General features: G+C 41.2%; 1 protein-coding gene across 6 annotated transcripts in view; it reads left to right on the top strand.

Annotated features, from left to right (window-relative positions):
- PCDH11X (protocadherin 11 X-linked) overlaps positions 1–14,299 on the top strand; it is a 1,005,792-nt gene extending 991,493 nt beyond the window's left edge. For 5 of the 6 annotated variants that reach the window (XM_083160344.1, XM_083160340.1, XM_083160341.1 and 2 more), the window contains exon 6: positions 9,571–14,299. In XM_083160344.1, the coding sequence (XP_083016470.1) occupies positions 9,571–9,962 (392 nt within the window). In that variant the 3' untranslated portion in view covers positions 9,963–14,299. The remainder of the gene's footprint in view (positions 1–9,570) is intronic. The other variant, XM_083160345.1, reaches the window with a different exon arrangement.
- Positions 14,300–14,802: the final 503 nt, after the last annotated feature.

Raw genomic sequence — 14,802 nt, 5'->3', positions numbered from 1 at the left:
ATGGTGCACCTCTGTGTTACTAGTATACTGCGGTACTGTGGACCTCTGTGTTACTTGTATACTGTGGTATTGTAGACCTCTGTGTTACTAGTATACTGCAGTATTGTAGACCTCTGCGTTACTAGTATACTGCGGTATTGTAGACCTCTGCGTTACTAGTATACTGCGGTACTGTGGACCTCTGTGTTACTAGTATACTGTGGTATTGTAGACCTCTGTGTTACTAGTATGCTGCGGTACTGTGGACCTCTGTGTTACTTGTATACTGCGGTACTGTGGACCTCTGTGTTACTAGTATGCTGCGGTACTGTGGACCTCTGTGTTACTAGTATACTGCGGTACTGTGGACCTCTGCGTTACTAGTATACTGCAGGATTGTTGACCTCTGCCTTACTAGTATACTGCAGTATGTGTTCTCATTGGGTTCCCGGTCTGTGTACCTCTACAAGTGCTGGATTACACATCATATCCTTATTTTTATTTCCGCACATAATTGTATACTGAGTACAATAGACCGATCTGCTGGAACTGAGAAGGTCCAATTATAACTTGCTCCGCTACTGCTGCCCGCAGCACAGGTTACCGCTCTCAATAAAAATCTACTGAGATTATGAAAAAAAAACGCATGTCGACAATTTGACCATGCTGATATTTTTACTATGTTGAACATATTGTTCTATTGACCATTGACCTTGTGACTGTAATCGTTGTATCATCTGAATACCCTTGTACTCATACTTTACCAGGGGATGTCCTATAAAATCCTACGCGTTCCATTATATTGCAATAACAGGTACCACACTCACAAACACCCACATAACTAAGAAGACCTGCATTGTGCATATTACAAACTATACATTGTTATTCTGGGGTAAAAGGGTTTATGTAGCTGTCCGCCTGGGCTTTGACCCGCAGGTTACCTAACCCGCCTGTACAGCGCTCCAGGGCATAGCGTGGCGGCTGGAGATAACTATCTGCTGTAATGGAATGTACCTCTCAGTGTGATATATTGTATTTATTATCAGTAACAAACCACTATTCATGCTAACAAACCCTTTCCATTGCTTTGTTTCATTTTTCCTATCAAAATGGTTTCTTGCAGAGTTGCACCTACTAAATTATGTCACCCAAGCGGCTAAATGGGGTCACCCGGGTAAGTTTCTCCAATAATTTTCCCCCTTGTTATGGCTCAACCCTCTTGCTTGGACTGAATTTGATCCCCAGCAATCCTATGGCTTCCTATCTTTTGGCTGACACTAGCACTTTACCCCTCATTGGCATTATTCCCCCGCTGGCTGCTAGAACCGGTTGTGCAGTTAATAGGAAACAAACCCACATCTGGCTGCGGAGAGAGTAGTGCTGGCCCCAGCCTACAAGCATTCATGTATGGGCTGTGCTTTGGAAATGTAAAATCTAGCTCAGTCATGATACAATTAGAGGTAATTTGCCTAATTGTCTGCTAATTGTTGCTTGTTCTCTAATGATAAAAAAAAAAAATGCACTGAATTGTAATTGTGGTTGGTTAACATCCTGAAACTGTCACGTTTAATTATTTTAGTGGTTTTAATTTATTCGATTTGATCTAAAAACAATATAAACTCTGTGCGTAAAACGATTAAAAAGCAAATAACAAACAGCATAATTCTATTGAGATTCTCTGACCGGAGGCCGTTCTCTGCCTATGAGGACAGTTCAGTTATTACATGCGGTATTACTGTGCGCTGTGTTTGCATGATGATGGTCTTATTCCGCATTCTGTATAACCCATCCTTAGAACCTGATTTTTGAATTGTGTCCCGGAGTCATCTAGAAGTGTAAATGTTTCACAACAACACATATGTATACCTGGGTTGTGGGGTGTTTGTGAGTGTAAGTATATTATTTATAGTCTGAAATGACAAAAAATAAAGAACAAGCAATGCTAAAGGGTGAGGAGTGGGGGTATAATTACTGCAGGGTAAAGACGACGGCCAAGAAGATCTTAGAACCTTCTTCTGTAAGGGCCTGATTCTGCGTTGCATGTAATGTACAGTAGGTCACGAAAGTGGCCATGGTTCTGAATGCAAATGGATTGCAGACTGTACACAGGTTCTGATAGGCCCATATCACTTTACCTTTTCCCGTACATGAGAAAATGATTTCCATTTACACCAACCCCATGCTATTTTAGGTGCAAGAGATACAATTACATTGGGTGTCCAATCGGCCTACTCAAACCGACATTAGTGCCAGAGAGTACACTGGAGAGCAGGGCTGGTTTTATGCTTCTCGACACCCTAGACAAAACTTGATACTACTGCCCCAACCCCACACTGCCACCAATACCCACTTCCAGCCTCTCAACTTAAAGTGTGGAGGTGGCATCTTAGATGTTCCAGTACAACAAAGATGTCTTCCTCATAGACCTCCTTCATTTTGTGATAGGCAGACTCGCTGGCGCACCCCAGATAAATGTGCTTGGAAGCCACGATCACTGCCGCAAAAACACATAGGTCTGCAGCTTTCCACCGAATGTATATGTTTCCATGCGGTATAATGTCAATTATCTGCATGAAAAAAAAAAAAAAAAAAACAGGTTGAGGCTGTCACCATTCAGTTGACTTTAGAAATGTAATCAAAGGGACAGAGTTTCTTGGGTAAGAATCAGCTAAAAAGAAAGTTTTTTTGGGGTGAATGGCAGCAGAGGTGGCAAGTTTAAGGGAACTCAATAATCTGTCCAGCGACAGGACGGATGAACTACAAGAAGGGGTACACAGTGCTTTTAGAGATGAGAACTTAAGTGATTCAGTGGATAATAGGCTGCTACAAGAGAGAACGTGGTAGAGTCACTAAGCCAGGACCTTGGTACAGTGATAGTAGACCATAGAGGGGGAAGGGGGAAGCATTTGGGCCACATTGTAGACTACAGCAGCCATACAAGAGGTTTTATCTGCAGCTTTGGCACATTTTGGGAATATATATATACCACCGAGGCTGCCTGTATTTGCAAAGCGGAATCATTTAAAAAGGCAATACCAGGATGGTCTTGCCTTTTAAATGATTGCTGCTTTAAAAATACAGCCAGACTCGCCAGAATTTCAGCAGAGTGCTCAGCTTGCAGCTATTATTGAAGCCCCTAAATGTCATTTCTCACTGATGCTGGCAGTCTGGCTGTAGTGTGCAAACTCCAACTTATACCATTTGCTGGGAACTTTCCATTCCAACGTTATGCGGATCCAGGTCCACAGCCAATGTGTCCGCACCAAAAGATCAACATGTACAAGGCCAACATTAACAAAAGGACACAAGCAATGGGTCCCCATGGCAATTGTCGACACATAAAAAAAGTTGACCTGAGCTTTCCCATCCACATGGACCCCGATTGGGAATGGTAAAGTGTGCAGTGTGAGCCAAGCAAGCGGTCTAGGTGTTTAGGGGTCGACAATGAAACCCCAAAAAGTGAAAAATTGATGTCAACATTTTTCACATGCCGACATTATGTCAGTGTTGACTTTGTGCAAGCCGACCTAATGACTGTTGACATGGTCTGTATGCTGTACTACGCCCCATTCCAACATCTGAGCAAAGAAAATTTCTCCGTCTACCCATCGAGCGCCAATAATGACACCATCTTGCGATATGAAATCTACATCAAACACTAAATCACTGCTAATAAACAGATCTTGCATGTTGGATATTACTCCAAAGTCTGGCTCAGATCTCATAATGATGGGGGCGGGTTTCTCAATGTCAGAAGCCTTTGGCGGAGGAATCTGTTTCCCAAAGCCTCCACTTTCCAGCCAGTCTATAAAGTGCATCCAGGAATGAATCGGAGAGTTTGGAATCGGAGCATTTGCACCTGATCTCGCCGTTCTCCTGTAACCAACACCCTGTGCGACAGTAATTTGCATGTCTGTGTGTTTTTTTGTAGCACGTGGATGAGTCATGCAAGCGAATTCCCTGTTAATAAATGCAAATATTATGCATAGCCTTATATCACACCCCCTTATGCCATTAACATATATATGGCACATGTAAGGCGCAAAACAAATCGCTTTGGGGAACAATTTGTGTATTTTTATTTGCATGCAGAAAGCGATTATTTTATCCTTATAAATGGGGTAAAGGGATTTAATATTAGACTGCGCAGATCATTATAAAGTGGCCTGAAATCTACGTATTAAATATTTCTCACTGTACATTAAAATATTTTTTTTTGAGAATTATTACAAATTATTCTCCGTATGTTGTACATAAGATAGAAGTGAGTGGTTTGTAGTAATGTGCATTCCTTTAACCCTTCATCTTCCAAAACATCTCCCTCTTCCCTGCTTGGGATGTCACTTTCTGCAGGGGTGCTTCTAGCGCAGTGTGGTCTGTATTTCAGCCCTGATATACAGTCCAGACCTTTGCTAGAAGCAGCCCAGCAGAGAAGAGGAACTGCGTGGGTTTTCAAAGATTCCACCGTGGAGTTACTGCTGAAGAAAGTGGATACTACTATGTGATGCAGATAAGGATGTGATTGTATCGTCCTCTTCAATTTACTTCCTAAAGTACTTAATTATTATAGCAGATGTTAGTAATTTAGTCTATATCTATCATCAATCACCACTAGTTCCAATGTAGGTGTATACTGTATTTGTAGAATGTTCATTATAGGGAAACCCTCTTTTTGTGTGTGGTTTCTCACCCCATTTTCCTACAAATAGAATCCTCCATTTCTTTGACTGAACAAAATTATAACTTTGTCAAATATTCTGTAAGCTACTGTACACTCCATACATCAGGATACAGTGGAACGTAATTGATACTTTATCATATTTATTCTTGTATTACTATATTTCGGACACGTGACAATGGGATCCAGTTAGCATATTGGAGTTTGGGTTGTTGGCAGATGGAATACCAATGCTGGAATCCTGACACCAGTCAGAAGACCAGTGCTGGGTTACAAATTTCTCATACAATGCCATAGCTGGAATTCCAGCTGTTGGCATCCCATTCGTAATGTAAGTATGCCAATTATGCTGAGGTTTATGGTAAGGGTTATGTTGCAGGGGAAAGGAAGGTTAGGCTGTGTGGGGATAGGGTTATGTGGAAGGGCAAGGTTAGAGATATACGGTACTGTGGGAGTTAGGATTAGATACTATGAAGGGAAGGTTAGGCACTAAAGGGTTATTAAGGGTAATGCTGGCCACACATCAGACCAACTTTACTCCAACCATCCAAGTAGTTGGTTGGTTGGACTGAAAATCTGGTACTGGATGGGGGCAAATGAAAGTACAACTACAGTACATTGAATGACAGTTGTTATCCATTTTCCGATTTGGTAAAGAAATGACTTAATTACAAATTACATTTGCTCCTATCCAGAACCAGGTTTTTATTCCCTCCAACCAACTAGTTGGATGGTTGGAGGAAAGTTGGTCTGATGTGTGGCCAGCATTAGGATGGATAAGGGGATGGTTAGGGTTAGGCACAAAGAGGGGGGTAGGGTTATGGTGGGGGTTAAGCTCTGTGTGGGTGGGGGAGCCTTAGTATACTTACTGCTAGGTTTAAGATCCTGGACATTGGAATACCATTTTCGGTCTTCTGACCACTGACATCCGAAGAGCAAGGATCTTGATACCATCCCATGATAATAAATACAGAATATTCAGTAGGCAGAGGCACAATCACTGAAATCACTAAGGTACTGTACCAAATGGTCTCTAGTAAGCATGAACAGTGTTATCACTACAGAATGTGCACAGTGGGCAGTGCAAAGAGATATTGTCGCACTCATTGTTGCTGCGCCAATGGCCATGTGAAACTACCGTGGTGATTAGTGCAATTCCAACTAATTATCTCTTTGCATCTTTGGTGCAACAAACAAGCACAAGTGGCCCAATTGCGGCAACATTTGTATGGGTAGGTGTACACAGTTTGTACAGTATTGTATATTGATATTTAAATGATTAAAAGTTGGGGATCAAGATCCATACCGCTGCCCAGACGCACAAAAACATTTCCCGGTGGGCCCTACCCACTCCATTAGACCATAGTAACTTGGTGGAGCAGGATTATTAATGAACGTGGGTTTCTATGGAAACTACAATATTAGCCCTCCTTTCAATCAAAGTAGCTGGTCCTTACTCACACATCCCCTCATTTATAAAGGGACCCTTTTCTTTGCATGTCCGAGCTCAGGCTTTGCCATGTTCCTCTGTGGTGGCTGGCCACTCTCTTAAACTTGAGCTCTGAGATAGGCTCTCGTTGATGTCATCATTTGATGACATCATCATGCAACGCCTCTTTACCCAATAGCCCACAGTAACACACACTCACTGTTCTACTGTTCTTTAGTAGAGAATTAGTGAGTGTTATTTTTATAGCCCTGTACCCCATGAATAATAAAGGCATATGGGACCCAACAATTGCACTTTAGAGGTATATGTCCAACTCCTCCTTAGGGCTGAAGGGGTTCAAATATATTTAATCTTACAAACATAGTAAAATATTGATGATGGTTCCCCTTTAATCTTCCTAGTGCAAAAAGTTTACTTACAGTTGAAATGCTGATTGCAAGCTTCCATCAAAGGCCAGGAGAGAGCGGTGAAAGGGTTCTACTTCCCGACTCCTAGAGGACTCGGGCTCCTGACTTAATTAGAGCATTCTAAATCCTTTACTATGAATTATTTATATTACAGCTCAAAAATAATCAATATTTTTAGTGTATACCACAAGGAGTAAAAAATTTAAAATTGAAATTTTATTTCAGTAAAAGTATTCAGCTTTATACTTCAAGATGACTCAGGCTGCAAAATTCATTCACAAAAGACTATTTTTCGTTACGTAAAAATAATCCCTATTTGAATCCCTATGTAAATAGGTTGTATATAAAGTTTGTTAGTTTTTAAGGCAATTTGTACAGTACATTATTTACAAAGACTTTATTTGTATCAATATTTCTAAACACATTTGATTAATTGGCAATTAAAATAATTACAGTGGTCCTAATAAATTACCATTAACTGTAAATAAGCACATCTGCCTTGCTGGGATGAATAATTTAGTAATGCATCCTCAGGAGGAGAAAGCACTGTGTAGTCAGATGGGGGTCCGACGCGTTCCATGTGTCTATTCCGATTTCTTCAGGGCAAATGACCACTATGCAAACAGCCCATATAAATTATAATATATTTTCTAGCATCATAGTAAATTTTAAGTTAATTAGATACTTGTGTACTAGCACGGAGCCCATCGCATCGCAGACCATAAGGCATGCAATGCGATGTTACGCGATGTTATACAATTTTAAATTGTATACCATCGCATTGTATGGCATTGTATGCCATTCTATCGTATATACAATGGTATGCGATTTAAAATTGTATAACCACTCTAATGGGTTTTTCCATGTTAAAAGTGGCCTCTATAAGTTAATTAAATGTGATGGGTGCTTAGTATGTTAAAGCACCACCAACGGCACCCCACTATCAACGTCAACCCGAAGCGTGGCGAGTGCAGCGTGCCCGTGAGGGGCGGCGGTACACGTCCTACAACCTTTTCATACCCCCACTATCCAAGTCGGCGTGGAGTTGATTTTATATAGTGTGGCGAGTGCAGCGAGCCACTGAGCCCGAAGCATGGCGAGGGGACGCGGAATACATGTAAAGTAATACACATCCCGTCGCGGGGCTCGCTGCGCTCGACACGCTTTGGGCTCGGTGGTTCGCTGTGCTCGCCACACTATATCAGGTCAACTACATGCCGACGTGGATAGTGGGGGTATAAAAAGGTCGTAGGACGCGTACTGCCGCCCCTCGCGGGCTCACTGCGCTCGCCATGCTTCGGGTTGGCATTCATAGTGGGGGTGCACTTAACATTGTAAGCCCCCATTAGGGTGCTTATACAATTAAACATCGTATCGCATCGCTGTGCATCGGGTGTATGGCATGCAATGCGATGCGATTATATGTCGTGCGACCTAATATCGTGGGTGTCGTGCTAGTACACAAGTACCATTAATTATTAAGTCATACATGTCACAGATCACTTATTTAATATTTAAATAATTTAGTTTTAATATAGCTGGACTGATAGAGGAATAAAATTACCATTAGGATGATATAGATCTATCTTGATTGTTCCACTTTGCAATAAAGTTTTAGATGTTGCTTAAATATAGGTGGTAAGTGCCTTTAAATGATTGTCTCAGAGGGTTTACTATTTCTGTGTATACCCTACAAATTGGTTTGCGGTTGCTATGGAGGACTTGCCATCCGGATATTATCCTGAATTTACATTTAACATAATTTTATCTTAAATTAGATGAAAGTTTGGAACATTTGTTGTATATATATATATATGTATATATATATATATATGTGTATATATATATATATATATATATATATATATATATATATATATATATATATATATATATATTTATTATTAATTCAAATCTCTTTCTGATGGTTTTGTAGTTATATCCCCTTTGTTTAAATCTAATTAGTAATTGGGTCGCGATCTTCCTTTAGTCATTATTTTCAGATTTATTACATCAAGTACTTAAAAGCAATACTCTGACTCGCTTTATGCCTAAATAACAAATGTTTTTTTTCTATAAAAAAACATATTTCTTAATAAACCAGCATTTGCTCGTGGCTTCGCTCACATGGATGTCTTATTATGTGCATGAGTTTAAAGCATATCCTTGTCCACTCAAGATAATACATACAGTATTGGGTTTTATGAAATGGTACGGATCTGGAACACCGGACTGGCTTAATGCAGCAATCCCTGCCACTCTGGAGCTTATAGTGCGCCTTCCGTCTGTCCACATCTGTGGCGTGTCTGGTCCGGTGAGGGTGCCTGTGAGCTGCCACCAGGGAGTTGGGAAGGAAAAAAGATTACAGCCTAGCCATATGGTTCTTGTTTTTAACTACATCCCTGGACCATACAGGGAGGCTGTAATCTATCCCAGCCCATCTCCCTGGTCACTGGTGGCAGCGGTCACAGACACTCCCACAGGATGGGCCCGACCCAGGGACTGCGCTTCAAGCTGCAGCGTGGCGGAGAATGATACATGGAGCTAGTCCAGTTTGGCGTACTAGGGTCTTGACCATTTTGGTTTTTACCCAATCCTTAGTGAAAACGCAATTAAAATTCATCCAGTATTTTTGGACTAATGCCGGAATGAACAGGCAAAAAAAAAGAAAAAGCAGCTAAAAATTCTGAAAAAATAAAAAACAATTGTCTCCATAAGTATCTTTAAAAAAAAAAAAAAAGGTCTATGTACAAAGATACAACTCTGGGTCATCATTCTCACTTTCCCCATAGTGAGTGTTGACCGCGTGACGCACAATGAAATGAAATATAATTGAAAATGTATTGAAAAAAATGTGATTGTACTGTATATGGTTTTTAATCCATTTAAACCTGTTTCCGGATTGAAAATTTCAACATTCTAAAACATCATGCAAGACCGCCTACCGGCAAATGAAACAAAAAAATTCAACATTTTATTGAATTGATTTTAAAGACAATAATTGAATCTGTTTGTATTGAACTAGTGTAACCTTTAAATGTTTTTGTTTCTTTCAGCGATTGAAGTCAATCTTCAGAAAGCGCTGACGGAAGCCTCGGAAACCTGCACCCAAGAATGCCTGATCTTAGGTCACTCTGACAACTGCTGGATGCCGCCAATATTGACCCAATATGAACAATCAAACCCACCTTTGCCCTCGTTCGGTGGCTTTCAGCCAGGGTGGGGAAGAGAAAGTAGACCAGACGGAGTCCACACCCTTGGAAGACCTCTGCCCAAGGAAGATATCAACAAAGGGGCACCTCGCCCCCAGTTTTACAACACATGCGAGAGACACTGTACCATTGAAGATCCCGTCAAAGTGATCCCCTTGGCCAATTTCACCCCATGTCCGCCGCAAGTACCTGGTTCAGGGAGCAATTCCATCTTTGTACACGAGCACCAGCTCTGAATTGTGAATACTTGTGTGTCAGATGTACATAGTCACAGCTTTAAATCATTCATAAGCGCAAATGTAATATACATACGTGTAGGAGGGTGCAACAAATGGCGTAAGAGTACGAGCCTACATGTAGTGATTGAAATCAGACCAATGTCAATATTTCATTCTTTAATCATTTGGCTGTTGCTCACTGCACCTTGCCTTATTTCTGCAAAAACTCTCCAAAGGTCATTCAGTGGTAAAAAATTTTTTTTCTAAAAACACTACTCAGCTTAGCTTCCTATATATATCCTCAACATGAAAATAAGGGGACATCAGGATTGTTTATTACTGTAAGTATCACTGTTATGTGTTTATTACATTGGTGCGCGTTAGACAACTAGGAATGCATTATTGTATAAGAGTGCAAACAACTAAATACATATTCAGTGTGTTCTATACACCAGAACAGTAAAATGTATATTCCCTTGCTAAGCGGATAATGCTTTTGTCAAAATCTATTCTTTGTCTGCCAATATGTCAGCAGTTCCATCAACCCATAACATTAATTGTATTATTATAGCGCCACAGGGGATCCACAGCGCCCAATTACAGAGTATATAACCCAGGAGATAGTGACTTACAGCTGAATACAATAGAGGACAAGTACAGGCACATAACCATAGCTGCATCAGCAGGGGACACTGACATAAGTATCAGGGGGCAGAGAACAAGGGATCCGCAGCGCCCTATTACACAGTATATAACCCAGGAGACAGTGACTTACAGCTGAATACAATAGAGGACAAGTACAGGGCACAAAACCATAGCTGCATCAGCAGGGGACACTGACATAAGTATCAGGGGGCAGAGAACAAGGGATCCGCAGCGCCCTATTACACAGTATATAACCCAGGAGACAGTGACTTATAGCTGTATACAGTAGAGGACAAGTACAGGGCACATAACCATAGCTGCATCAGCAGGGGACACTGACATAAGTATCAGGGGGCATAGAACAAGGGATCCACAGCTAGATACAATAGAGCAGTGGTTCCCAACCCTGGTCCTCAAGTACCCCCAACAGTGCATGTTTTCCAGGTCTCCACACAGAATCACAAGTGACATAATTAGCTCCACCTGTGTTTTTTTTTATGTGTCTGAATAATGAGTGCACCTGCCGGGTGACCTGGAAAATGTGCACTGTTGGGGGTACTTGAGGACCAGGGCTGGAAACCACTGCAATAGAGGGCAGGTACAGCTATGGTTTTGTACCCCCTGTATTAGCAGATGCCATTGATATAAGCAGTGGCGTCACTAGAAACATGTGGGCCCCATAGCAAAAGTTTGTAAGGGCCCCTATTTCTCACCTAATGCTAAAAAATGCATAAAGCATATAATAATTTGACAGGCAAAATGGGCCCCTCTCAGCTCTGGGCCCCATAGCAGCTGCACCCCCTGCACCCATGGTAGTTACGCCCTTGGATATAAGTTTCCGGGTGGCAGAACTCCAAAGGAGTTGGTGTCATCAAAGATGTTTTAAGCAGAAGAAGGAAAGTCATGGAAGAAGAGGGCCCTGCTCGTGTGAGCTAACATGCTAATCTAGTCGTACAATTTAATATCCCGTTTTTGCATATTGGTGCATTACTTGGCGCATGGAGATTTATCCATCCGGTATAGGGTTGACACTATCAATGTCAATTTACATTAGGTCAACGCGGCTTGGGGTCGACATATGAAATAGGTTGACATGGCTAAGATTGGCAGGTCGTTATGCATTAGGACGATAATTGGGAGGTTGACAATCAAAAGTTCGATACGCTGCTGCACCAAGAACAGTAGGGATCAGAGAAAACAACTCAAGTTTTCATAAAAATATTGACATTCGTCAAATTTCACACTTTCTTGTATATACATAGAGTAAGATTTCACACACGTCTGCTCGACAAACCCTGGATTTTTAGAATACAATTCATTATAGTTACTGTAGCCGTCATGCGATTGTTAATATACTGTATAGTATGAGATGGTACTTTTTTATGATTCGGATAATTCTATGTTACAAGTAAGAACCACGACCTCTTATAGTATGGATGGGGTAGTAACACAGCGCAATGTGTTTGTCACAGATTAGTTTGCATAGTGTACGGTATACTGTGTAGCACATTTTTGTGTATTGCATACAAAAGTAGCGGTAAAAGGTAACAGCACCCTGTCAAACTGGTCGGTTGCTAACAAAGCCTTTAGTTTTAGAAGTTGACACCATGTAAATAAAAGAGTCACATTGAATGGTTCTGAGAAGCAGGTGTAATATTTCACAATGGTCTCTGTGCTTGAACGAAGATGTCTGTGCTTTCTGTAACATGCCAGATTATATATATATATATATATATATATATATATATATATATATATATATTAAGCAAATTAGTTGTCATTTTGTGGACACGGGTGCCCAGACCAATATTAAGCTTTTGCAAATACGTTTTTGTTACAAATTTAGTTATGGACTCAACGGTCCTCAGTTCTCTGACCCACGGGGTTGTTGCAGAGGAGTCTTAGACTCTACTAGCCCTGCTCACTACAGGGAAGTTGTTTGCTAGTTTTTGCTAATCTGTATGATGTCACCAATAATACGTTAGCAGGAAAACGGAACCATCACTTCCGTTCCAAAAATCCTTAGTAAATTGGTAATTGTGTTTTACATTGATTTATATTATATTGGTCAACAAAATAGAACATACCTCAATCCACATAAACCACAACTGTCTATTTTTGTGGAACCTCCCCACCCATGTCAATGGGTTGGCTTAGGTTGTCACTTACAGTATGTGAGCCAGTCCAGAGGTCTACAGCTAGCACTTCTGCCGGCATTCCTACCACCAGCAGAACCAGATGAAGCTTGTTTGGGCCCTAAGCTCTGGTATCACAATTGAGCCCCCCAACATTTCATCCTTAAGCACATGCACACATCTCTGCTACCGGCCAGCATAGACTTCATGGTCTACTTCTGCAGTAAATATATTACAAAATATGAAAAATATTGGGTTGCGCAAAAAACAACTGGACTACGATTCAGTAGAAAAAGACAGCAAAAGTTGTATTTTATAACAGGCACTAGGATCTTGCTTAGGTCGCCTTGTGCATTATTTGTCGCCTGGTCTACAGTAAAACAATCACCAATTTATCATAGTACGTAGAACCTCTAATCCAATGACAAGACAGAAAGGTAAACCAAAGGGAGAGTAGAGGCCATGACGAGGAAGATGTATCAAGACTTGGAGAGAGATAAAGTGGAGAAGCCCAATCAGCTTCTCCGCGTGGCCCAATCAGCTTCTCCAGAAATTACTGCCACCGCATGGCTTCCAGTGGCTACTGGTGGTGGGCACGCTCATCCCCAAAGCTCGCAACTGCTATAGCCTTCTGTGACATTGGTACTCTTCCGCTGGGGACAGAGGATCGGTCTTTTTGACAAAGGAATCACAGCGTTGCTTTCCAACTGTCACTCCAATACGTTCCCAGCCGTGTCATTGCCACCGCTCGCTTCCTACAAGCTGACTCATTCATCAACGTTTCAGGGAGATTAACATTTTCGCTGAGAGGGGGGATAAATAGATCACTCAAAGCATTTTGTACTTAAGGTATCACACACGCCGTGAATACAGAAAGTGCGTGACTGTTGATTGGTAGGCTTTCTGTGTACGCTTCATCCTGTAACCGAACTATGTCATTTACAAACAGATCTTGTGTAAACCGCTGTAATTTTTCCGCTTGTTCGCTTCTAGGAAATTTCCACTTGTGGCAGGGTCTCAGGTGAATGCTGATACAGCCTTTGTTGTCTCTGTGCCCAGCAAATAGAAGTAGAGTTGCCATTTTTTTTTATACTGTTCCCAATGTATTTTCTTAAATAAAAATGTTTTTAAATGTGCAAAAAAAAAAAAAAAATACCCCAAAAGTCTCTTCACTTCACCCCTATGGTAATGGTTCAGTAAGACAACCTGGAGATCTATAATTAAAAATGTATTTTATCCTTTCGCTCTTTTCATATAAATATATAAGATTCTCCTCTGACACTCACCAGAGTTGCATGTATTACTAGACATAACTGTAAATGTACATTATTCAGAGACTTGAATACATTACCTGTAACCTTCACTTCAGATGTCATGTTACCTTTTTAACTGTGTTTCTATGTCAGCAATAACTAAATGTTCAAAAATGTTACATAGAAGTTTCCTGATTGGTTCCCATGCAGGGACTTTTTATGATTTAAGAGTAACACCGTAAATGAGAATGATTTTTGTGTCGGTGGTGAATACAAATTGCTGCAGTTGCAACCTTTAGTAAATACAGTCTACTGTATGTAACTAACCAGAGTGGTCTCTTTTCTTGTTTAAGTCTATTATTATTATTATTTATATTTTCAAAAAACTCTTCTTTATGATGTAGACTATAGTGTAAAGTGTTTACAGATGTGACTTCATTCACTATGGCTTCAGTTATGCCAAATCGCCTCTCTCATCGTGCCAGATCCCAGGCCACTCGGACGACATTTAATGGCTTTATAGCTCATAGTCAGTGGTGTTGACAGGTCGGCAGGCCCTGGTAAAATAGAGGGGCTATGGACACCGGTGGGGGCAGGGCCGCCAAGAGGGGAGTTGGCCATAACCACTGTGAAAAAAATAAATGAGAGGAAGAGGGATGACAGGGCTGCCGCTGCAGCAGTCTCTCTCCACAGCTCAGCACACAACACATTGTTGTGCTGAGCTGGGGAGAAAGTCTGTGCTGCAGCGGCAGCCCTATCATCTCTCACCCCATTGCCTGGCTCCCTGCAATGGGGGAACATGACCCGGGACCCTCCAACAGACCC

This window comes from Crinia signifera, chromosome 9 (genome assembly GCF_055691185.1).
Source record: "Crinia signifera chromosome 9, ASM5569118v1, whole genome shotgun sequence".
NCBI lineage: Eukaryota > Metazoa > Chordata > Amphibia > Anura > Myobatrachidae > Crinia > Crinia signifera.
The sequence above is the reverse complement of the archived record's forward strand: the minus strand, read 5'-3'. Positions and strand labels throughout refer to the sequence as shown.